Raw genomic sequence first — 23809 nt, forward strand, 5'->3', positions numbered from 1 at the left:
AAGAACCTTGTGCCTGTCTGGCACAATAGTCTCAACGTCTATCTCTTTGAAGGTGAGTTGGGAGGGAATCTATGGGATATCAATAAGTCATTATAGGAATTAGGTATGTTATAATGAGTGGAAGAAGCCAATCAACGCCTCTAGCTTGATCACAAGGCAGCTATAGCGGTGCATCAACCAGAAATGGCAAGTCAATGGATCTTTGGATGTTGTGAGGTATTGTAGTGTGGAATAAATGGGAGGAGTTACCATTATGTTACATTTTACATTACTATGTACTGTATTAAAAAAAAAGGTCAAAGATATATAGATATAGATATAAGATAGAAAATATAAATAGATAACATTCCAGATGGCCTATAAATGCAGTATAATTTTGTCTTCTGTCCCTGAAATTCACTACAAGTTCCCAGACATACCATATGTGGTGCGACTACCCTATAATGGTTAGGCAGCTTGAGTGCCAACCCAAACAGGGGCATGGAGCCCCTAAATCCCCCAGAAGCAGCCCTCCCTCCCAGGCCATGAGAGGCTCACAGAAGCAGCTCATCACCCGCCTGGTGGCCCATATGTCCTCACACACCACTCTCCCCTGTGGGACCTTGCTCTGTGCAGCGATACTGCCTCGTCTGCATGCTTGTCTGCCAACATGGGGCACCCGGACAGCCCCCAGTGCCGCTTCTACTGCTGCCCAGGCTGGTGCTTTGCTCAGCTGTGTGGCACCGACAGTCCTGCCAACTCTCAGGGTTGGTAGTTGATTGGCCAACGCAATGCTGAGGGGATATTAATGAGTCACAGGTCATACTGGCATGATGGCAGTGATATAATAGGAGTGCAATAGATTTCAAATACATACGCACACACATAAATTGACACATATTACAAGATAAATACATACAAACAAAGACACATAGGTGCTTATGAACCACCCCAGCACACACACAAATGCATTCACACCATGTGATAACCTAATTTTAGGACTAAGGGAGGGAGGGAGGGAGGGAGGGAGGGAGGGAGGGAGGGAGGGAGGGAGGGAGGGAGGGAGGGAGGGAGGGAGGGAGGGAGAGGAGAGGAGAGGAGAGGAGAGGAGAGGAGAGGAGAGGAGAGGAGAGGAGAGGAGAGGAGAGGAGAGGAGAGGAGAGGAGTTGGAGGAGGGGGATGTAGAAGGAAGTGGATGAGAAAGGAGCAGAAGGGATTGGAGTAGAAGGTACAGGAGAAGGAGGTGAAGGAGCAGGGGGGAATGGGGAAAAATGGAGGAGGGGGTGAGAAGAAGGATTTCCTTCGAGTGTGATAGTGAAACAGAATGGGTGGGCTTTGATGATGACATATGCTGTGTGAGGCAGGCTTAGACAGGAAGCAGGGTCCAGTGTCACAGTCTCATATCTGGTGTGTGTGTTTCCTTCGTCCCGCGTGGCCATGATCGCTTATCCCCCAACACAGCACATATGTTTGGGAGGCGGAACAGTTGGACATGGCTGAGGGCTAAACTGGATCAGACCCACACAGATGGAGCCAAACTCCCACTGGGTCAACACTGTCACATGTGTACACGCCGCTCAGTCTTGACAGAAATGATCTGTTTTGCCTTCAAAGTCTTGTTGCACCATTGCCGGTACTGTTGTACAGGCTGCTACACACACTGAGACACACACCAAATAAATAAAACAAAACAAAAGGTTGGAATGTCAAATTAGGTCACGTAGCGTAGCTTGCTAGTGGCAAACCCCAGGCTCCAAAAGTGGATGTCTGCTTCATTTACATAGAAAAGCGGTGGTGATGAAAAAAGTGATGGGTTTCTGTCAGTCTGCCCCCTGATACAAGGCTTCTACTGGTGCTTAAACCTGAGTAGTTTTGTTCAATATGAGAGACACTAGAGGTCTGCTTTCATGGTTCTGTTGTAATATGACAGTCTTTGTCAGAAATGGGGCTGTATATACTTTACAACTGGAAACTATTTTTAATCACTTCAGGAGAAGTGCTGACGAGAAGGAGATCCATGGTGTCTCAGCTTGGGAAATTGGCCCAGAAAGGTGCCATGTGGGGGCTTTCATAGAAGACATTTTAATTAACGGAGCAGCATAAACCAAACATGTTTTTGGACAGATGGGGAGCATTATGCATCATCAGGGTTCAGGGCAGGTCCATGAAAGTGAACAGAGCAGACGTGTCAAGCCACAGAGTGAATCAGTGCACTCAGATTTGAGCTGGGCACACCAACATTTCATCAGGTTTATCTTCATAAAAAGGGAGATTTCCGGATGAGATGAGTTTTTGTATTGGGCATGACAGGAGTTCAACATTACCCCCATTACATGTGCTTTGGTTTATTGGTTTATTGTATTCCATCTTCATTCAGGATTCCAGACATTTCAGAATCGATCCATCCATCCATCCGTCCATGCATCCATCCATCTATCCATCCATCCATCCATCCATCCATCCATGAGTCCATCCATCGGTTTATCCACTATTTTATTCCAGTTAGAAAGTCCTCTCACCAGTCCAGTCTCTCACCTAGATAAACCATTTATTCCGTGGATAAACTATCTCCACAGGCAGTCTTTCCAGTCGCCGTGCATCTGTGTGCAGGCCCGCCAGCCGTGTTAGTTAGTATACGGGTGGCGAGATCGTGTAGTGAGGCGGTCGCATGTTTACAGTGCTGCCGCATCTCTTGGACAGGAGTCAAGTTTGCAGCTGCAGCTCTGAAATTATTCATAGCCTTCTTCGTGCCCACAAGGAGCCACAGGTAGTTGATGAAGTGGCAGTGCCAAGCATCCCAACTGGTGAAGATGAAACGCAGCTGCTGAGAGTCAGCGCGGCCAGATGCCGCTGCTGACGTACCATGTGTTCCAAGCAGGGCAAGAGTGAGGAAAGGGGGGAGGAATGGGGGAGGAGGAGGGGGTGAGAGAAGAGCTTGCCAAGACATTCTCACATTGGTGCCAACTTGACACATGTTCTGGCACTCCCCGTGGTTTCAGCTCCCATCTCCCAGCTCGCCCTCTACACTCCTCTCAGATATGATGGGAAGCTTTGCTTCTCTCTTTCTCTCTCTCTCTCTCTTTCCCTCTCTCTCTCTCTCTCTCTCTTTCTTTCTTTCTCTCTCTCCCTTCCTTGTACCCCGTCAATGTTACTCTCCCACCCCTTTCTCTCAATCTCTCTCGTTCCCTCTTTCCCTCCCTCCTTACATCCGTTGTCTTGTGTAGTGATCCTGTGCCAGCCAAGATAGGTGTTGGCGCCCGCTGGCGGCCATCTTGCCTGTCTGCCCAGTTCATTCCTGATAGTTCCGCTGAGGAGTTTGAATAAGTCTGTTTGGCTGGAAGGCGGGCAGGCAGACTGTTTTACTGGCATGGAGACATGGAGTTGAATGCCAAGCTTGTGCCCGCTAGGTCGCCATGCCCACCTGCCGTCCTCAACTCTTTACTGTCCACCCCTGCATGTGTCAGTCTCCAGCCCAGTTCCGTACCACTGAAACCGCACAGCTGCCATATGCGCATCCACACCATGGTTGACCCAAAAATAAACCTCTTAATCCAATTAAAACGGGACATTTGAGAGTAAAATCCAGACATTCCAGGCACAATTTGTATCCACATTGAGTGATTTAAGTCACAGTGCACCAAAGCCATCTGTATTGTTGATTTCTGAGCCAGTATCCTGGTTAGGAGCATCCTCTGTGGAGATTCTATGCAGTAACTGCTAGCTCTCGTAGCATCTTCTCCACTGGTGTACTCCCTGCGAATGGAACGCTCTCTCTCTGACGATACTACTCCTGCAAAAGGAGGGGAGTTTCTGAGACAAAGCCTCTAGTTCGTTAGGAACATGCCATCCTTGTTTGAAATGGAGGGGTTTGGGGAAGAGAAAACTTTTTGAATAAGTGCCACGTCTGAACCGTTCTTATCTGAGGCCCGCGACTGCCAGCTGCTGGCTGAATGTGCCTGCTTATTCTGTGAGACGATGCCAAGCGTTAGTTGGCACGGTCTTGCTGGAGATCTGGCAAGAGGGATCTGATGCCAAAACAACTCTGGGGTGGGTGCATACCCCGCACAGTCTACTGTCTTCCCTTCTGTGCCTTGTGGGTGAAATCTCAGCTTTAACTGACACATTTACACAAAGGGTCTTGTGTGACTCCCAACAACAGATGCCACCTGGTTGAGCGGGAAGGAGATGAGCATGCCCATAGCCTTGTATGGACATACTGATATTGAACCTTACCATAACAGTTCACCTTTTAGTGAAGTGAAGTTGGACCCTTTAGAAAATATTTACTATGCTTGATAATGTATTCTGTCTTCGTTCTGAGTTCAACTATAAGAAACATACTTTGCATTTAAGCTATGTTAAAGTCTGTGGTAATGTAAGAGTAAGTTAGTGAAAATACATCAGTTTTTTCGCCCAAACTTCTAACCAAAATGGTTGCAATTTTGTGGTGCTTTGTTATCTGTCTCAATAGTGTGGAACGATACATTAACAGATTGTTTCCCCCCGGAAGGAAACTATCGACACGCCGTGCGTCGAGTCAAATGACCGGTGTTTGGGTAAGATTCATTTTTGCAACAGGACGTGTAGCTTTAGTTGAGTTTTTTAAAACAAAATACTACTCATTAGAACAGTAAAAAAAAACAAAAAAAAAACGATACATTTGCGGGATTATTTGCAAGCTCTGTCATCCTCCCTCCCCTCTTTCCTTAGCTATGTCAGCTAGCTTGCTACTAGCTACCAACTAATTATTCGCTGGCTATTTACAGATCCAGCTTGTACTGTTTTTGTTTATTTTATTTTAAGCTTAACAGTACAATATTGAATACAATTTAAATGCTCTATCACTGATCATATCCATGCTTACAGTACTCATTGTGACTGCATGGCTTGTCCACATTGTCTGAGAAGTAAAATGATCTTTGCCCTTAGTCCCAAAGTCAAAGAATCTCATTGCCAACAACAGTGGTTTTCCATTCAAGTTGATGTTATCGTTATGTAATGAAAATACATGAAATGGCTTACCAGAAGACTAACTGGACCAGGGATAGAAATTGTAATGAGTAAGGGAGTTGGTTTAAAGGTGCTGGAGTTAGTATACAACTGGCAGAACTAAAATAGTATAAATAGTATTTCAACTGCCTCTGAGCACTGCATTCGAGTACCAAATGGTTCCACGTGATGTCACACTTAAGGCGACTGTGTAATTAGCTGTTTTTAACATGCAATAATTGATATTTTGTTTTGTGAGCTTAAAATAATCAATCATTATTGATTCATATTCAAAATGAATAGGTTGCCACAGCTGATCTGACCCAGGGCGGAGTGTGTATTGGGAGAGCAGACTAGAGAGCCTGTCTGCTACCATGATTCTGTCAGGACGAGCAGCCTCAGTAGCAACAGCAGCTCACCTATCTTGCTCCACTCAAGTCCTGACTGGCCCCCTCTGGTTCTCTGCTGTAGTTGGATGCTCACACTGTGTGGTGACCAGGTGGATTTTGGGAAATGTAGTTCTACCTCAGAAGAGAGCCTACAGCTCCTCTGGTGTCTACAGGACAGCTGTAGCTACAGGATGGAGCAGTAGGCCAGTATTCACCCGTGCCCCTGCCTATGGAGATAAACTAGCCATAGTGGACAGCAGCGGTAGTCACAGCTACAAACAGCTGTACGACAGCAGTACCAGCCTGGCCAGGAAGATCACCTCTGCCCTGGGCTGCCCTTCAGGTGACCTGGAAGGGAAACGGGTGTCCTTCCTGTGTGCCAACGATGCCTCCTACACAGTCGCCCAGTGGGCCGTATGGATGTGTGGCGGGACAGCCGTGCCACTCTACCGGAAGCATCCGCCGTCAGAGCTGGAGTACATTGTTTCGGATTCCCAGACGTCCCTGCTGGTGGCGGGGGACCCATATGGGGATACCCTGATGCTGCTGGCACAGGGGATGGGTCTGCCATGTCTGCTGTTGCCCCCCTCCTCCAACGTGGACACCCTGGAAGAAGCTGATCTGGTTGAGGCTGGCGCGGGCATCAGGGACTGGGCACAGCGGCCTGCCATGATTATCTACACCAGTGGGACCACCGGAAGGCCTAAGGGAGTTCTTCACACACACAACAGCATCTTGGCCATGGTAAATATGGAGTCTATGAGTTTGTTGATGGATTAGTATGATTTTCTAATAAGCACACACCTACTGGATGTGCACTCTACATGTTGCTCACTGTATTTGGGAACTGTTTTCTACCAAGCTTCCTGTAGGGAAACAGTTGTATTGAAAGTCGCATGATGAATTTGATATCCCAGGAAATTTAGTCTAGACACTGAGCCTAGTGTGCTTGACCCCTGCCCTGTAGCTCTCTCTTTCTCTTACACTCTCTCTCTCTGTCTCTCTCTCTCTCTGTTGACATTAGTATGTGCGTATGTTGTTATTTAGAGTGGGGGGTCTGTATCATTCCTGCCATAGACATTGCCTTGTCACTCTGTTTTTGTTCCACTCGAGTTGTCTGAGTAATCAGCCAAATGATTCACCAAGGCCACCTTTTCTTCAGGACAGTCTCAGTGAAGCTCCACTCAGACTGACCTGCATGTCCAGTAGAGTGGAAAATTAGAGCTCCCTCAATCAAACAGGAGCTTCATTTGTCTGTAACAAGCCTAAGGAGAGAGGGAGGGGGGGGGGCGAGAAGCAGGGAGATGGGAAAGAAAGAAGAGAGAATTCACTCCTGTATGGTGCTGTACTGTCCATTTGTGTTCTCGGTTTGACCCCAGTCATGTAGGCCTTTTCTGTACCACGTTGACCTGGATTCAGAAACGATCTTCATATCATCACTCTCTCTCCCTCTCTCTCTCCATCTTCCCCCTCTCGTCCCCCTAGGTAAGGGGTCTTGTGTCAGAGTGGGCATGGTCCAGGGATGATGTCATCCTGCACACCCTGCCCCTGCACCACGTGCACGGGATCGTCAACAAGCTGCTGTGTCCTCTCTGGGTGGGCGCCACCTGTGTCATGCTGCCTGACTTCCATCCCCAGAAGGTGGGGTGCAGGGGTTCCAGCTCTGCTGACTGTAGGGCTTTGCATGCTTGGTGTCTCTGAAAGCTTTGCAGCCTCTACAGCCTCTGTTGGTCTGTTTGTCACTCTGTCTGCCTGTGTAACTAGTCTGTCTGCTTGTTTGACAGTCTGTGTGTGGGCAGCCTGCCTGTCTAACTGGTCTGTCTGTCTGCTTGTTTGACAGTCTGTGTGTGGGCAGCCTGCCTGTCTAACTGGTCTGTCTGTCTGCTTGTTTGACAGTCTGTGTGTGGGCAGCCTGCCTGTCTAACTGGTCTGTCTGTCTGCTTGTTTGACAGTCTGTGTGTGGGCAGCCTGCCTGTCTAACTGGTCTGTCTGTCTGCTTGTTTGACAGTCTGTGTGTGGGCAGCCTGCCTGTCTAACTGGTCTGTCTGTCTGCTTGTTTGACAGTCTGTGTGTGGGCAGCCTGCCTGTCTAACTGGTCTGTCTGTCTGCTTGTTTGACAGTCTGTGTGTGGTCAGCCTGCCTGTCTAACTGGTCTGTCTGTCTGTTTGTTTGACAGTCTGTGTGTGGTCAGCCTGCCTGTCTAACTGGTCTGTCTGTCTGTTTGTTTGACAGTCTGTGTGTGGTCAGCCTGCCTGTCTAACTGGTCTGTCTGTCTGCTTGTTTGACAGTCTGTGTGTGTGTGTGTGTGTGTGTGTGTGTGTCAGCCTGTCTGCTTGCCCAGTTCTCTCTGGAAATTGACTGGCAAAGAAAAGAGGATGTTTTTTTGTGTGTGTATATGTGCACGCACCTCCCTCAGTTCAACCTTTATCGGTTAGTTGTCAGCTGTCAGTGCTAATTGTGTCAGTGTGGAGGTGTTGGGGTGGGGTGGGGGGGGCTGATCACGTTTTGAACCCTCCCACACACACACACACACTCAGCGTTAGTCTGAAGGAAGGCTGAGGGAGTGAGGTATGAGAGGGAGAGGGTGAGTGGGTGGGGGGGGTTTATAAGAGACAATTTGACTTTGACACCTCTTGCTTCACCCCCGTGCCCTCTCCTCCTCGCTTTCTAGAACTCTCTCTCCATGTCCGTGTCACTTATTTCTCCCTCCCTCCCTCTTTATCTCCATCTCCCTCCTTTTCTGTCTCTTTCTTTGTCTCTGTATCCCTCTCCCTCGTTCCATCTCTCACCTCCCTTCCCCTCTCTTTCACACTGTTGCCCCCCCCCTCTCTCTCTCTCCGTACCCCTCCAACCCCCAGACTGTCAGCCTAAGTGTTTGGGGCTGGGTGATGGATTGCCCTGTGTGGCTTTGTATCTGACCAATGCCAACTCACGGCAAGGGCTTAAGGACCAGATCAATCGATGAGCTGACATTGAAGAATGATACTGCTTGTACAGCAGGGGTTATGGGCAGTGTGCATGTATGTGTGCATGAGTGTGTTTGTGTGTGTGTGTGTGTGTGTGTGTGTATACGGAGGGTGATGTCAGGGGTGTTTTAAGGTCTAGGAGATCCTAATGGGAGCCATAGTGTTGATTGACAGCTGGGGGGCTGGAGAGGACAGGAATGGGGGAGCTGTAAACACTATCTCTCTGACTGGCTTCAGAGCTGACCTCCACACCTGCTCTCATCCAACTGCGAGGATGAGGCTCTCTTCATCTCATTCTTTAGTAGTCAAGTAAGAACCAAATCAATAACACTCATCTTCTCCCATCGCTCCAGGGAGGGTGGACTGGGAGAGTGAGGACAGAGTCATAGTGAATGGAAAATTCCACTAGGAGATCGTTACTAAGGATTTCTGTTAGCATGAATGCAAATGATGTGTGTGTGTATATAGGTGTGGGGAGACAGTGTATGGTGTGTGTGGCTGTTTTGGATGCGGGCCCTGTGTCCACCTATGCTCCCCAGGTGAAGGGCGGCTCTTTGACGGACATAGATTGCATTCCTCCCCCCCCTGGCCGCCTGCCCCTCCCTCTTGACCCCTCTCCAGTGAAAGCTGTGTGGATCCGCTCTACTGAGTTTTGACAGACAACCCCGGCACTGAGAGGTCTAAAGAGACACACTAAATAATATTCTCCTCTCAACCCCCTACATTGTGTGTGTGTGTTTGTGTGTTTGCGTGTGTGGCTGTTCCATAAGTTTGTTTATTCTAGAAAGTGTGAATTTGTATGCGCAGCCCTTGAAGTTAATTAAAGTATTCTAATCGGTTTCCCCCTATCTATACAGGCCTTCCAGATACGCCCATGTTTGAAGCCTGATGAAGATATGGGCAGGGGAAGAAAGGGGAGAAAAGAGGGGAGGGGAGTGGGGACAGAATAGGAAAGGCGAGGGGAAAGATGAGAGGAGAAGAGGTTGAAGAGGGATGGGAGGGTAGAAAGGAGAGGATGGGAGAAAGGAGGGGAGTAGAGAGGAGGGGAGGGGAGGGGAGAATAGAAAGAAGAGGAGAGGAGAAAAGAGGCAGCAGTGACAGAGTGAAACAGCAGAAGTGGAGGAGGAAGAAACCAAGAGGAGGATGATTAAAGGGGAGACAGAGAGAAGGTGAAGTTGAAGAATTGGCGGTAGATGAGGACAGAGACTGCGTAGGGGTGATGGATGGAGGGAGAGGGAAGGGAAAGGGAGAGAAATAGGTAAAGAGAGCAAGAGAGAGACAGAGGGAGACTGATAAGAGCAGACCCAGTCAAGCAGGAAATTATGAAATGGAGAGAGTGAGGGAGGCAGGGAGAGACAGAAAGAAAGAATGAGAGAGGAGGGAGGGGAGGTATTTGCCTCCCGGGAGAAGGAGGGAGAGAGGGGAGGAGGAGGAGGGAGGTAGCCAAGGAGAATCTGCCGTTCACCTTCAATTAATTCACGCTGTTCTCCCGCTGTGTGCACGGATGCAACCAGGCATGCAGCTACTTGTGTGTCTGCGTGTGTGTCTGTCAGTGTGTGTGTTTGTCAGTATGTGTCTGTGTGTGTGTGTGTCTGACTGCGTATAGGTACACAGGGGACACCTTCGTTTTCTCTGTTTATGTATGCGTGGGTTTGTTTGTATTATAGTAGCTTTGTCCTTGAGTGAATATACACCATGTCTCAGACTTTTGTGTTTATGTATATTTGTTTTTGTCTCTATGTGTTAAGTCTTTATGGGTTTGTGTGTATGCGTGTGAGACAGAGAAAAAAAGAAAGAAAGAAAGAAATAGAGTGACAGACAGGAGCAGGGGTCCAGTCAGTAACTCAGTCAAATGGGGCCAGGACAGCTCAGTTTTGACTGACCTCAACATCATCATCTTTCTGTAATTCCTCCTTCTGACGGTCCAGTACCGGGCTTTGTGGGCAACAGTCTGACATTTACACACATGCGCACACACCCTTCATAGTACAACAGCTCTCTGGACCTGATGGAGTCATCCATCTTGTTAGCATACAGCTGTGGTAATATGGGGTGGTATTAGGTTGTTTTGTAATATAACGGGGTGGTATTATGTTGTTTTGTAGTATAATGAGGCGGTATTATGTTGTTTCGTCGAATAATGAGGTGGTATTATGTTGTTTGGTAGTATTATGGGTGTTATATATGAACTTGGTAGTATAAATGTACAGTATCTAGTATTCAAGGCTGTCTCACCTCACCACCTCTACATTTCCCCTCCGTTTCCCCTCGCCTCCCCCTGACCAGGTATGGGACCTTCTCCTCAGTAGTAGGCCTCCCGTGGTCAACGTCTTCATGGCCGTGCCCACCATCTACTCCAAGCTCATCCAACACTACGAGGAGAACTTCACCAGGCCCCACGTCCAGGACTTCATCAGGGCGGTCTGCAAAGAGAGGATCAGGTTCTCTCTGCTGTTCCTTATTTCAGTGACGGGGGAACGAGCGTTCCTTACGTGTTCGGTCCCCCCTCAGTTGTCACCCATCAGAGAGATGTGGATTAGAGGGAGACAGACTGATAGGCCAGTGTTTGTGTTTAGAATTGCAAGTGAGCGAGAGCAGGAACGGAGAGCAAATTTAACAACACGGAGGAGGAGAAACAAGGCCCAGACTGTTGAGGGCAGGGCTGATTAACCCCTTAAGGAGACCCTGTTACTGCTGCCTTATTGTCTTCTCATGCTCAGAGACAATGCCCCAGACGAGGCCTCATCCTCTCCTGAGTGTAACACCAGCTCCTCTGGCCCGTTCCCAGGTTGATGGTATCGGGCTCGGCCGCCCTCCCCCAGCCCACCCTCCAGCACTGGGAGCAGATCACCGGACACACACTCCTGGAGCGCTACGGTATGACCGAGGTGGGCATGGCTCTCTCCAACCCCCTCAACGGACCCCGCATCCCAGGTACGCACGCACACCAACAAACACACACACGCAAGATTGTGTGGCTTCAGTACTGTCACACTGATCCAACAACCTTGGTTTGTTACCTCCCTGCCTGCCTGGGGCCTGCTTTGATATCAAAGTCGTACAAGCTTGTCAGTGTTGTTGGTTGTTGTTGTTATTTTAGGATGTATAGGTGACGTGGGGGTTTAGCCAAGGTGCTGCCATGTAACTCTGTTCTTCTCTCTTTGCTTTTCTTGTCATCTGTGTCGTTAGAGACCTGGGTCTTCAAACCAGTGTCATGACAAGCCTGTGAGGCTAATTCACCTGTCAAAAGTGCCTGGCTGGTGGTAACCCACTCTCCATATTAGACAGGGAGAGTCTGAAATAGAGCATGGGTTTGAAATAGAGCCAGGAGAGAGTTGGGGGGGGGGGGGGGGGGGAACCCTTGGAGGTGATTATGTGGAGCAGCTCACAGTGGTTGAGGAGATATTGATATTACTGCAGCAGTGCTGTGAGATCGAGGCTGTCTCGTCGAAAGTAGGTTAAAACCAATCAATACAACAGACACAAACAGCTCTAAGTACTATACTGTTCCTCCTTCTCATCTCTCTCCTCCTTTCCCTCCTTCCCATCTCTCTGCTCCTCACGGCTTTTCCTCTCTCTTTATCTGTCTCTCGTCTTCCTCTCATTATATATATCTTATTTTCTTTCCCATACATCTTTTATTCTCCATCTCATTGTTTTGTTTTTCCTTTCATCCTTATTCCCGCATTGGTTTTCCAGTCTGACTTCAATCTTCAATCAGGAGACGCATGTCCCCCCGATCTCTCTGTCTCTCTCTCACTGTGTGTCTCTCTCTCTGTCTCATTTACTCTCTCACTCACTCTCTCATTCACTCTCACTATCTGTTTCACTCACTCACTCTTTCTCCTGTAACCCTTTCAGGCTATAACCCTTCATCCCTTCCTTTTCTCTGTCACTCCCTCTGCCACTCACCCCCCCCCTCCCCTCAGCCTATGTCAAAGCGTCCGTCTGGCTCCAGGGGGCGGTGTCAGCTCCCCAGGGCCAATCGGTGGAAAGCACAGCGTGATGCCTGATGAATTATGCATAAGGAGTGGAGGCCTGGAGCTGCATGGAACAGTAGAGCACCCCCCCCCCCCCCCTCCCCTCACACACACGCCCCCGAACCCCCCTTCCTCCAGTGTGGTTACTGCAGCAGGCTATAATGAGGGGTTCAGATGGGCATGCTGATGGAGCCATGTTAATGGGCTTCTGTGCAGTCAGGGGAGCCATTGTGTTTCTGACGGGGTTGTCGCCACAGGGCCGCTGGCATTCCCCTACACACACAACACACACACAGAAACAGGAGGCTATGCATTTGCGCACACACACAGGCACTCTCAACTCACACCTCACACTGTCCCGTAGTACAAACACAAGCTGTCATATCCTAGCAGGACAGGATCTCTGTCTCGTGGACCTCATAGTCCTCCTACTGTAGAAGCTCCAGCCTTGTCGAATAAAGGTAGTGCCATCACAACCCACTGTATTCCAAACACCCACTCAACTCCTCTTTAGAATTCATCTCCAGTCTCCATGCTGTCTGTCCTCTGTGAAGCAGCTCTCCATCCCAGTCCTCTGTCAGGTACAGTGACTGGAATGTTATGTGCCTCCAAAATCTGTGAAGCCCTTGATAGGGTGAGGGGAGAGGGAGACAGCGAGGGCGAAAGAGAGATTGCCTGTGCTTGAGTCTAAATGGATTTGGATGAGTGTGTGATGGAGAGGAGAGTGTTTTTATCTTCCCTTGGTTGGCAGCTTGTTGGTTGTGAGGGGGCAGAGAGACGATTACCCTGCCATCTCTGCGTCACCCTCTCAGAGGGAAAACACTAGCAACCCTCACACAAAACAGACACACACAGTAAACACTCATGATGCACACACAAAACCAAGAAAACTTCCTCAGGACATTGTAAGAGACAGTGCATTGTTACAGAATGGGATACTATATATGTATGTGTGTGTGCTTGCATGTACAGGTGCAGTCGGTGTCCCTCTTCCAGGAGTGGAGGTGTGCATTGTCATGACGAACGCTACCAGCACCACCATCGCTGAGGGCAACAGCGCAGAAACCAGGGTAATCAGGGCAAGCCCCAGCTGATAGATCAATACACTGGCAAGTGATTGTGAATGCTGTCATTGTGTCCATTTCACTGACGGTTTGCTAATGTTGTGTGTGGGTGTGTGTGTGTGTGAGCGCAGGTACGGCCTGGTCTGGAGGGGAAGGAGGGGGAGTTGAGGGTGAGGGGAGCGTGTGTCTTTCAGAAGTACTGGAACAAACCCCAGGAGACCAAGGAAAGCTTCACTACTGACGGCTGGTTCAAGACAGGTAGCATAACCTCTCCTCATAGGCTGCTTATCTAGGGCCAACTAACATACCCTCTCCTCATAGGCTACTTACCTAGGGCCAACTAACATACCCTCTCCTCATAGGCTGCTTACCTAGGGCCAACTAACATACCCTCTCCACATAGGCTGCTTATCTAGGGCCAACTAACATACCCTCTCCTCATAGGCTACTTACCTAGGGCCAACTAACATACCCTCTCCTCATAGGCTGCTTACCTAGGGCCAACTAACATACCCTCTCCACATAGGCTGCTTACCTAGGGCCCACTAACATACCCTCTCCTCATAGGCTGCTTACCTAGGGCCAACTAACATACCCTCTCCCCATAGGCTGCTTAACTAGGGCCAACTAACATACCCTCTCCTCATAGGCTGCTTACCTAGGGCCAACTAACATACCCTCTCCTCATAGGCTGCTTACCTAGGGCCCACTAACATACCCTCTCCCCATAAGCTGTTTACCTAGGGAACACTAACATACCCTCTCCTCATAGGCTGCTTACCTAGGGCCAACTAACATACCCTCTCCTCATAGGCTGCTTACCTAGGGCCCACTAACATACCCTCTCCCCATAAGCTGTTTACCTAGGGAACACTAACATACCCTCTCCTCATAGGCTGCTTACCTTGGAAACACTAACATATCCTCTCCTCAAAGGCTGCTTACTAGGGGTGCTCTTACATACCCAAGTTCTCCTAGTCTAAATGTAGATACAGAATGGTGTCATAAAAGGGCACACATTAAATATAATGTCACAAATGATTTTGTCATGTTCTCTGTTGTATATTTGGAGTCTTAAGAAAGGCCCTGTGCTGTTTAAACATTTAAGAAACAAGTCTCCCTGCAGTCTTGGGATAGGATAAATGGTGTGTGTGTGTGTGTGTGTGTGTGTGTGTGTGTGTGTGTGTGTGTGTGTGTGTGTGTGTGTGTGTGTGTGTGTGTGTGTGTGTGTGTGTGTGTGTGTGTGTGTGTGTGTGTGTGTGTGTGTGTGTGTGTGTGTGTGTGTGTGTGTGTGTGTGTGTGTGTGTGTGAGAGAGAGAGGTTTTGATAAATGTTCTGTGTGTGTTTTCGGTGCTGCAAGGCATTTTTCCTTTCTAAGTGGTTGTGACTCCTGTGGTTGGAGAAGAGAGGGAGAGTAGAAGAGCAGGGAGGGAGAAGAGGAGCTGGGAGAAGAGAGGGACAGGAGGGGGGGGGGAAGAGCAGGGAGAGGAAATGGAGAGAAGGGAGAAGAGAGGAGCTGTCATAAGGAGAGAGGATCTCTCCAGGGCCATGTGTGTAGCCCCCCCAAGGAGCCTCATGATACCACAGGGAGAGGGGGAGGGTGGGTGGGTGGAGTCGAGGGAAGACAAGGCTCGAAGGGAGAGCGGGTTGGATGCTCCTAGGTCAAGAGAGGCCCGGAGAGGGAGAGAGCGAGGGAACCAGTAGGGGAGAAGAACGATGGAAGCTTGGAGGTAGAGATGGGGACAGAGGGAGTTATGAACAGCACGGGCAGGGTGAGCTTGTGGGGGATCTGGGAGAGTTGGGGGAGAGGGAGACGGAGGGACGGGGAGAAGCAGGGAGAGGCAGTGGAAGCCCAGCAGGGTGGAGAGGGGTTTAATTGGCTTTAAGGGCTGGCAGGACAGAGTTCCAGAGAGAGCCACGCCGCTGTCACACTCCATTACTGCCAGCGGCCACATAATGAGAGGCAGTGGAATCAGCTCCCTACAGACCAGTCCCCCAGCTACAGCCGGGCACCTTTCTTGACAAACACGCACACACACACACACTCTCGCCTCCCCCCACACACACACACATAACAACTGTTCCCAGTCCAGCACAGCTCTTTGTGGTTGTGCGTGTGAAGCAGTGCCCTGTAGGTGTGAATATAGGTGTGGGTGGTGCGTGTGTGCCTACAGGTGTGCTGCTGCAAGGTGTTGGAGTCAGTGAGACTACCACTCCGACTTTACCCTCCCTGTCACTTCTGAGTTCCCCCCCTCACACCCTAGCACCTGCTCCCCTCCACACAGCTCCTCTCCTCCTTCCCTCTCCCGCACTCCTCTCTGGCCCTCCTCTCTTTCTAACACCCCCCCCCCTCTCTCTCTCTCTCTCTCTCTCTCTGTATTCTCTGGTTCTAACCCCCCCTCTCTCTCTTTCTCTCTCTGTAGTCTCTGGTTCTAACACCTTTCCACCTCTTTCTTCACCATCACCTGAGTTCCTGTCTCTCACCATGTCAAGTCCCGGCCCCCCCTTTCCTACTCTTTGATATAACCCTGAATGAAAGAAAGAAAGAAAGAAAGACAGAAGGAAAGAAAGAGAAACATAAGGTACTTAACCCTTGTGTTATCTTCGGGTAATTCTGACCCATCAGTCATTGTGACCCACCGTCGTATTGCGACAACTTTACCGCATACAAAAACAAAGTGAAGCATTTTCTTTTAACCGTTGGGCTGTCTCAGACCCCCCACATTGCAAAGGTTAAAAGAAAATTATTTTTATTTGTTTTTGTATTGGGTAAAATTGGGTAAACACAACGATGGTCGTTATGAACCTTTGGGTCATGTGATCCGAAGGCAGCACAAGGGTTAAGGGGTCAGACAACAAGTGAGTGAGTGTTTGGGTGTGTACGTCTCCAGCTAGCCTGCTGCTGGTTTAAACAGTGACAGAGAGGCTGTGCAGTGCTTCTATCCTCTGCCTGGATGAGCTCACCCTCCACCCATCTCCACGCACCTTTACTCGTATTGATCTGCCTGATCTTTGTGTCTTCAATTGTGTGTGTGATTGTGTGTGTGTCTGTGACACCCCCACTGTTCTGTCTTCCCTTCTCTCATCCACTCCTCAAGCCTCCAGCTCAGCGCATAGTTACTGTGGTCATAGTTACAAAAGGACATAGTCAAAGGGGTCATAGTTACAGTGGTCATAGTTACAATAGGTCATAGTTACAGTTGTCATAGTTACAGTAGCTCATCCAGCCACACATCTTCCGAGGGCTATTGAGCCATCTAGATGGTGGGCTGTGTACACCAGTTGTGACAGTGAAATTCTGTGTGTGTGCGTGCGTGCGTGTGTGTAAGGTTGGTGGGGACCATGAGGAGAACAGCAGCATGCAAACTGTAGTCAAGTAGCTTGTGTTTCAGCATGCCAGATCAGGGAGAGGTTATCAATCGTGAAGCTTGCTCGTTATCTGGCGAGGAGAAGCATCTACAGGCAGCACCATCAGTAACATTACCATAAAGCTATTCTACCCCCTTTAATTGCATTGTATTAAACAAATTAGATCACTCATCCGAGTGTGGAACGTCTTTCTGGTTGGATATTAATTACTAAAAAAGGAGCAATGACAAAAGTTAAGGATGATAAAGAGTGTGTGAGCTGAGATTGTCGTCAAAGCCTGTCTGGAATTCATCCTCATTAGCTACTCCATCTAGGCAGCCTGGCTTTAATGTTGTCATTAATATTCATGTAGGCCAGCAAACGCTGTTTACTGTGGGCTCTGTTTCACCCTGCCACAGATAACCTCTCACCGGGTACCGCATGTTTACATGGGTGATAGGGATGTTGTGTGTGTGTGTGTGATAGGTGGGTGTTGTGTGTGTGATCAGGGATGTAAAATGTTTTGTGTTCGAGTGTATATTTTGCGTATGATAGAGGATACTGTATTGTCTGTCTTGGTAATGACAGCTTAGCTTCCACTGTGAAGTAAATTGCTGAAAGAGGACGTGCTGTCCTTGTTTGTAGACAGGGTTGGCCTGTGTGGTTGACCAGGGTGGGGGAGGGGGTTATATGTGTAGTACTAGGTGACTGTGTGGGTGGCTGTGGTGCTAGCTGTCTGGAGTGTGCTTGATGTGAGCTTGGCCTTTGTCATCTGTCACACTGCCCTTTCCAGAGCCACAGTCCTCCTCCAACACCTCTCACTGTGTGAGCCCTGAGCTGCCCTTGTGTGTGTGCGCGCACTCCAGCCTGTCTGTACCTGTGGGGTGTCTTATGCTGTGTGTCTATGTGTGTGTTTATGAAGACTGAGATTAGTCAGGCTGTGGGAAGTGGTAGCTGTGCCGGGCAAAAAGCCACCATAAACAGTTGCCTCCTATATTGTAAGTCTATGAAGTTTAGCGATCGTATAGCTATTAAACATGAATTAAGCTCAGATATTAGTCTTGTCTGTCTATGGAAAAATAATCTGTAACTTTGTCTGCCTTCCGTCGTCTCTGTTCGCCACTCGTCTTTTCATATTTCGTCGGTGCCTTCACTTCTTTAATGCCTCAGAACGAGATGAAAGCCCAGCGCAATTAGGCCTCTTATCGTTTTAATTAAGAAAGCCACTCGTCCATATCTGCCTTCAATGCCATAGCAGTGCCAAGACTGATGCCTAAAGAGTGTGTGTCTGTGTGTGTGTAACACTAGTAACACACTTCCCAACAACCCCTCCCTCGTCTCTTCCTCTCTTCCTTTATCAGTCCGTTCTCCAATCACGAGCCTAATTCCCTCTGTTCCCTCGCTCCAAACATGCTCCCTCCCTCTTTTATTTTCTTCTGCCTTACAGACACAAGGTCACAGCAGCAGCACTCAAAGTCATCTGAACTGGCTTTGTTGTGCGGATGTTTCATTTGAACGATAGTGAAACATCGTCAAACCTCGCAAACCCTCAGCTGTCATTAGGCTTTAAAGTGCGTAGAAGTGCTGGGTCTACCTCGACCCCTGCTCAGGTATGGCACAAACACACATGCACAAAAGAGTCTTATTATTAGGAGTCAACGCATGCTCTCATTCTACTCTCTATTTACATGGAGAACAGGCCTACCCAGTCGTCCCCCAAGAACCCTGCCCTTTTCTTGAACCCCCCCCCCCCCCCCCCCCGACAAAAAGGATAGAAGGGGTTGAGGAAGGCAACTGTAAATACACCATTACTGATGTTAACACCCTGCCAGTTTGACCACCCCCTCCACTCTCCCACCTTCCTCCTCCCTCTTCTCCCCCTTCTCCCCTCTTCCTTCCCCCCCACCATTCCTTCTCCCTCGTCGCCCAGGCCTATCAGGGCTGAGCAGTGGTCTGTGAAGAAATTCCCAATATCTAAATTTACACACTGTATCAATCTTGTTTAATAGACTGGAAAGCTTAGAGTCGGCGAGCAGCGTGCAGGCAGGAAAGGGGGGATGGCTGTGATAGATGGTGTGGTGGGCCCGACAGCCGGCGTGATGTATAATGAAATATTTATGATTTATCCCGGCTAATAAACTGAAATGAAGTGCGTGATGTATGGGAACAGATGGGCCCACTATTGATGCTCTGGAGGCTCAGAGAGAGAGAGAGAGAGAGAGAGGTGGGGAGAGAGAGAGTGGAGATGTGGAGAGAGGGAGAGGTGGAGAGAGAGATAGAGAGGGAGTGAGAGGTGGAGAGAGAGAGAGGTGGAGAGAGGTGCTGGATAGAGAGGCAGCCCTGGTCACAGAAAGAGGAACCAGAGGGAGAGGATGGGAAGAAAAAGGGAAAATATGTTGAGAGTTCTCAAGAAGTGAGAGGAAAGACTGAGAGATGAGGGGAGGGGATGCAGGTCAGAGAAAAGAATGGTGTCAAAAAAAGAAATGATGGTGGAATTCAGGAGATAATTTTTTTAAATTGTATTTTGCATGGCACCGTCAATACCACATACTCACTAGTGTAACAACACAAAAAGGCACAATTAACAAAAATGATTAGAGTTCTTTAATGTGCACATTCTGATGCGAGAGAGACAGTGACCTTGCAGATCCTCTGCCTGTCACCACCCTTCACCCTCAGGCCAATACACTCCCCAGCACCAGCTTAACCCCTCTCTCTCTTACTCACACACACACCACACACACCTTGAACATCAGCTGGGGATGCACACTTTGTAATGATCGATGAGATCTCTCTTGCCCCTCTCTCTCCTTCTCTCTACACTCATCTGGAGTGACCCACTTCTCGTCGTCATCGCGCCCCAGCTGAGCCCCTCACACCCCCAGCCCCAGTCCTCACACCTGGCTGTCTCCTGCCTCAGCCCCCCCACCCAGCCCCCCAGCCCCTCACCTAGCCTGCCTTCCTGACATCCCCTAACATATCTTTCCGAATGTGAATTACCACAACCGCACACATACAATCACACTTCCTGTAGTCTCAGTCGAGTCCAGTATGGCAGTGAGATGACAGCCCCTCTTTGTGTGTGTGTGTGTGTGTGTGTGGCCACTAATGGAATGTGCCTGATAGGTGGCATGTTGTTACTTTATGATGGGGTGTCAGCTGGCTTACATGGCAGAAAGACGAGGGGCACTAGTCAAGTGTGTGTATCTGCGTATATGTGTGTGTACATGTGAGGTGTGTGTGTGCGCATTTGGTGTGTGTGTGTGGGCAGTGTATATGCTTCTGCTTGTGTGGCATTACAGAGGCACACCTGTGCAGTATGTGTATGAGGGAGACAAATACATGCCTGTGTGTGCAGGGGAATGAGAGGGGAGTAAGGAAGCCCTCCAGTGCGTGCAGGCTGTATTAGAGTGGAGAGTGGGAGGGGGCCCAGACAGCTAGCCAGTAGACCAGACATGAGTCCTGGGTTCCACAGCCAGTCACCTGAGCTGTACGACAACTCCCCATGACAACTCTCCTCTCTCTCACCCACCCTTCCATCTCTGCCTCCCACCCACCCTCTCTATCCCCCACCCTCCCCTCTCTCTCCCCCACCTTTCTCCTCTCTCTCTCCCACCCTTCCATCTCTGCCTCCCACCCTTCCATCTCTGCCACCCACCCATCTCTCTCCCCCACTCTCCCCTCTCTCTCCCCCACCCCACCCTCCCCTCCCTCTCTCCCACCCGCTCTCCCTCCTTCCTCCTGCAGGGGACACCGCAGTGTTCAAGGACGGGGTCTACTGGATCATGGGCCGCACCTCTGTCGACATCATCAAGAGTGGAGGCTACAAGATCAGCGCTCTGGATGTGGAGCGCCACCTACTGGCTCATCCGGACATCCTAGGTAGCCGGCCACCACTCCAGTCTGTCACCAGAGGACTAGTGCACAACTCACACACTCTTCAGATGGACAGTTTGTGGTGTGGTTAGTCTCAGGAAAACTAGGTGAACTGCCATGAGTCACTGCGTACCCCTGGTTTGAGCGACAACCTTTAACCCTTGCAGACGTGGCTGTTATTGGTGTTCGGGATCCCACCTGGGGTCAGAAGGTCACCGCCGTGGTGCAGCTGAGGAGGGGGCGGAGCCTTACCTTGGCAGAACTGAAGGCCTGGGCCAGGTAGCCACACACGTACAAACACCATACCCAGCAACTACAGACACGTTACACAGTACATAGTAGAATCATTCATTTACATGATGTGGCTTTGTATTAGACAAACAGTATTGATACAGTACAGTATAATTGCCAGTGTCTGCTGTAAGACAGAGGACACCCTGACTCTACCCCCTCCCCCCAGGACTCTGCTATTAATAGGAACTGCTCATTAAGACCACAATCAATAGCTACCTAACTGCTGGACTAGAGAGAGAGAGAAGGAGTCCATTTGTTTCACTCCAGCTACCAAGGGCAGATGTTGACTAATGAGGTGGACAGATGAGAGGGGGGCTGAGGGGGGCTGCGGTGGTCTCTGTTTGCTCTCCTGCCCCTTCTCTAAATGTCACTGTCTGTCTGTCTCTTCGTCTGTATCTCTTTCTGCCTCTGTCTGTCTGTCTCCACTCTCTGTGCCTGTCTCTCCATCTCTCTCTCTCTGTTTATCTATCTGTGGGTGGTGGGCGAGCACCACTGGGGTAAGGCCTGAGGATGGGCAGTGCTAGCGTACAGCACCCTACTGGGGCTGGGGGGGAGGGGAGGCGGATAACGGAGGGGAGCTGAGGGTTGGAAGCAGAGAGACAGAGGGCCGAGGGATAGAGGGTGTGACTGAGAGAGAGATGGAGAAATGGAGGGAGACACAAACAAGTGCATGGATGCTCACTCCTCAGTACCCTGACTTCAACTGTCAGCCTGTATCTGTGTCACTAGCTCCTCAGCACGCACACACACAAAGCCTTGGAGAAATGGGTGTGTAAGGACATGTACAAGACCCATTAGAGAGAGAAAACGGGGGCGAAAAGACAAACGCACACACCCACGTACACACTGACATAGACACACACAGACACAAATACACTAATATGTCATGTGTATAGGGGTAGAACGAAAGAGAGGGGCTTTTGAACACATAAGCTACAAGGCACAGAAAGAAACAAAGCATATGTATTATTCAGGCAGACACACACACACAAACCAGAAAACCATCTCTCCACTATAAAACATATACCATAAGATACCAGGAAATGCCTTCATGCTCCAGGACTCAAATGGAAAACATTTAATTACCTCAACCTTCTGTTGCTCTATGTTTTATTCCTTTTGTATTTCCTGCTGGTTGTAGAGAGAGTGACGTGTGCTGTGTCTGGGCCGGGAGACTCTCCCTTCACCAGGGATGAAGGATGTGTCTCCTTATCTCCTGGCCTAAGGGCTCGCTTTTTGTTTTGTTGCAGCACATTTGTTTTTCTCTACATGCGCTACAAGTCTGTGTGTGTGTGTGTGTGTGTGTGCATGCGTGCGTGTGTGTGTGTGTCAGGGAGCACATGGCCCCCTACACCATCCCGACAGGGCTCATCGTGGTGGAGGAGATGCCAAGGAACCAGATGGGCAAAGTCAACAAGAAGGACCTGCTCCGGACCGTCTCTCCCAGCTAGGAGGATGACATCACTTCCTGTGGAGAACAGCACTTACTTTTTCCATCCCCGTCCCCTCTAAACAAGACAGACCCCAGTAATTTTAGCTGTCTTTTTCCAATGCCCATCCTCTCTAACTTTCCTGCGGAGAAACATACACTCATGTATGCTCCTAAGAGTGACCCAGAACAGGATGATTAAATGAATGATGAGTGGTGCTGTTGTGATAAGATGATGATGATTTTCACAACACTGCTGTGTATAAACTGACTGCGCCAATCATCAACATGCTGTAGGCACACCGGGAGATGAATGATAATACTGACACAAATAGACATTAAGAAACAGTGTGATCAAAGCTGTAAAACACACATTGAGTTTTTGTACACTGGAAGACGATGTAGAAGGCTGTAATAGTCTGCTTTCAGATAGATGCCCTCGGAGTGTCAACTACTTTACATTTATTTTAACTTGTAATATATAGATGAAGTATTCTTGAGTTGAATTGCTGTTGTCTGATTTAACAGCCCGTACTGTGTGTGCCTTAGTGTGAATGTACATGTGTGAGGGACAGAGGTAGCTTGCGTGCACAAGCAGCTGTGGTTACACAGGTGTGATGAGAGCCTGAAGGTAGAGAGTCTCTCCAGATACTCTCTACAACAGCTGGATGTGCCATCATCGGCATCCTTTCTTCTCTCTGTCTCTCTCTCTCTCTTTCTCTCTCCCTCCGAACTAATGAAGGAGAGCAGGCGTGGAAAGGCAAAGGGAGGGCAAAGATAAGGAAGGGATGGCACTGAGAGAGACAAGTAAAACGAGGAAGGAGTAAACTGACAACACCAGAGAGAGAGAGAGAGAGACACACAAGGGACAAGATGGAATGAAGCGGGGCGAGAGAAAGGAAAAAGAGAGGTAAAGAAAAAGGAGGTAGGTACGAGTGAGCGCTCTTTCCCCTCCTCCCTCCACTCTCAGCCACTGGAGACCTGATTAAGAGAGTAGGCCTATCGATCTGCAGCCTGGCAGGTCAGGATGGATGAGCAGGCAGGGCTGGAGAGAAGCACCAGAGGACAGGCTCGGCTCCCTCCCTCCACACACCTCACCCGGTCTGGGGGTTGGGGACAAGGGCAGGAGATGTGGGTGGAGGGCAGCAGGGCTGGGGCTCGGTTAGGTAGGCGGTCAGGGTGGGCTCCACTCAGGTGAGGAAAGAGGGAGAGGGGCGCGGGGGGGGGGGTCAAGTCCCAGGAGTGTTATGATGGAGTGCCGGTGCCCTTGAACCACTTTCTACACTCCTGTGCAAGCACACACACACACCACTGACTGTCCTCCCACCCTGCCTGGCTGTGTGTTTGTCGAAGCATGGTGGAAGAGGTTGTCTGCAGATGGCTGCTTATTGGCCCCCTGGGTCCTGGGCGGGGGGGGGGGGGGGGGGGGGGGGGGAGCGGTCAGGCAGAGAGAAGGGCGAGCACCACCCGCCTTGTTTGACTGGCCTCGTCCCCT

General features: G+C 49.6%; 1 protein-coding gene across 2 annotated transcripts; it reads left to right on the top strand.

The window, feature by feature from the left end:
* The first annotated feature begins 4515 nt into the window (after window positions 1-4515).
* On the top strand, window positions 4516-23492 carry acsf3 (acyl-CoA synthetase family member 3). Of its 2 annotated transcripts, XM_067248998.1 has the most exons (10): window positions 4516-4535; window positions 5272-6101; window positions 6843-6998; window positions 10610-10764; window positions 11112-11257; window positions 13276-13373; window positions 13499-13625; window positions 20463-20597; window positions 20759-20870; window positions 22219-23492. In XM_067248998.1, exons 2-10 carry the CDS (start codon window positions 5343-5345, stop codon window positions 22334-22336), a joined length of 1806 nt encoding a protein of 601 aa, XP_067105099.1. In that variant the 5' UTR covers window positions 4516-4535; window positions 5272-5342; the 3' UTR covers window positions 22337-23492. The 2 variants fall into 2 exon arrangements, with proteins under 2 accessions (XP_067105099.1, XP_067105100.1); XM_067248999.1 differs by lacking the exon at window positions 6843-6998.
* Window positions 23493-23809: the final 317 nt, after the last annotated feature.

Source organism: Osmerus mordax, chromosome 13 (genome assembly GCF_038355195.1).
Source record: "Osmerus mordax isolate fOsmMor3 chromosome 13, fOsmMor3.pri, whole genome shotgun sequence".
Lineage (NCBI taxonomy): Eukaryota > Metazoa > Chordata > Actinopteri > Osmeriformes > Osmeridae > Osmerus > Osmerus mordax.

What these genes read in the sequence shown, in the direction of transcription:
- acsf3 (XM_067248998.1), top strand. Translation starts at nt 5,343, where the DNA reads ATGATTCTGTCAGGACGAGCAGCCTCAGTAGCAACAGCAGCTCACCTA. An exon ending in ACAACAGCATCTTGGCCATG is followed by an intron (nt 6,102 to 6,842) that starts GTAAATATGGAG and finishes TCGTCCCCCTAG; the next exon opens with GTAAGGGGTCTTGTGTCAGA. An exon ending in GAACTGAAGGCCTGGGCCAG is followed by an intron (nt 20,871 to 22,218) that starts GTAGCCACACAC and finishes TGTGTGTGTCAG; the next exon opens with GGAGCACATGGCCCCCTACA.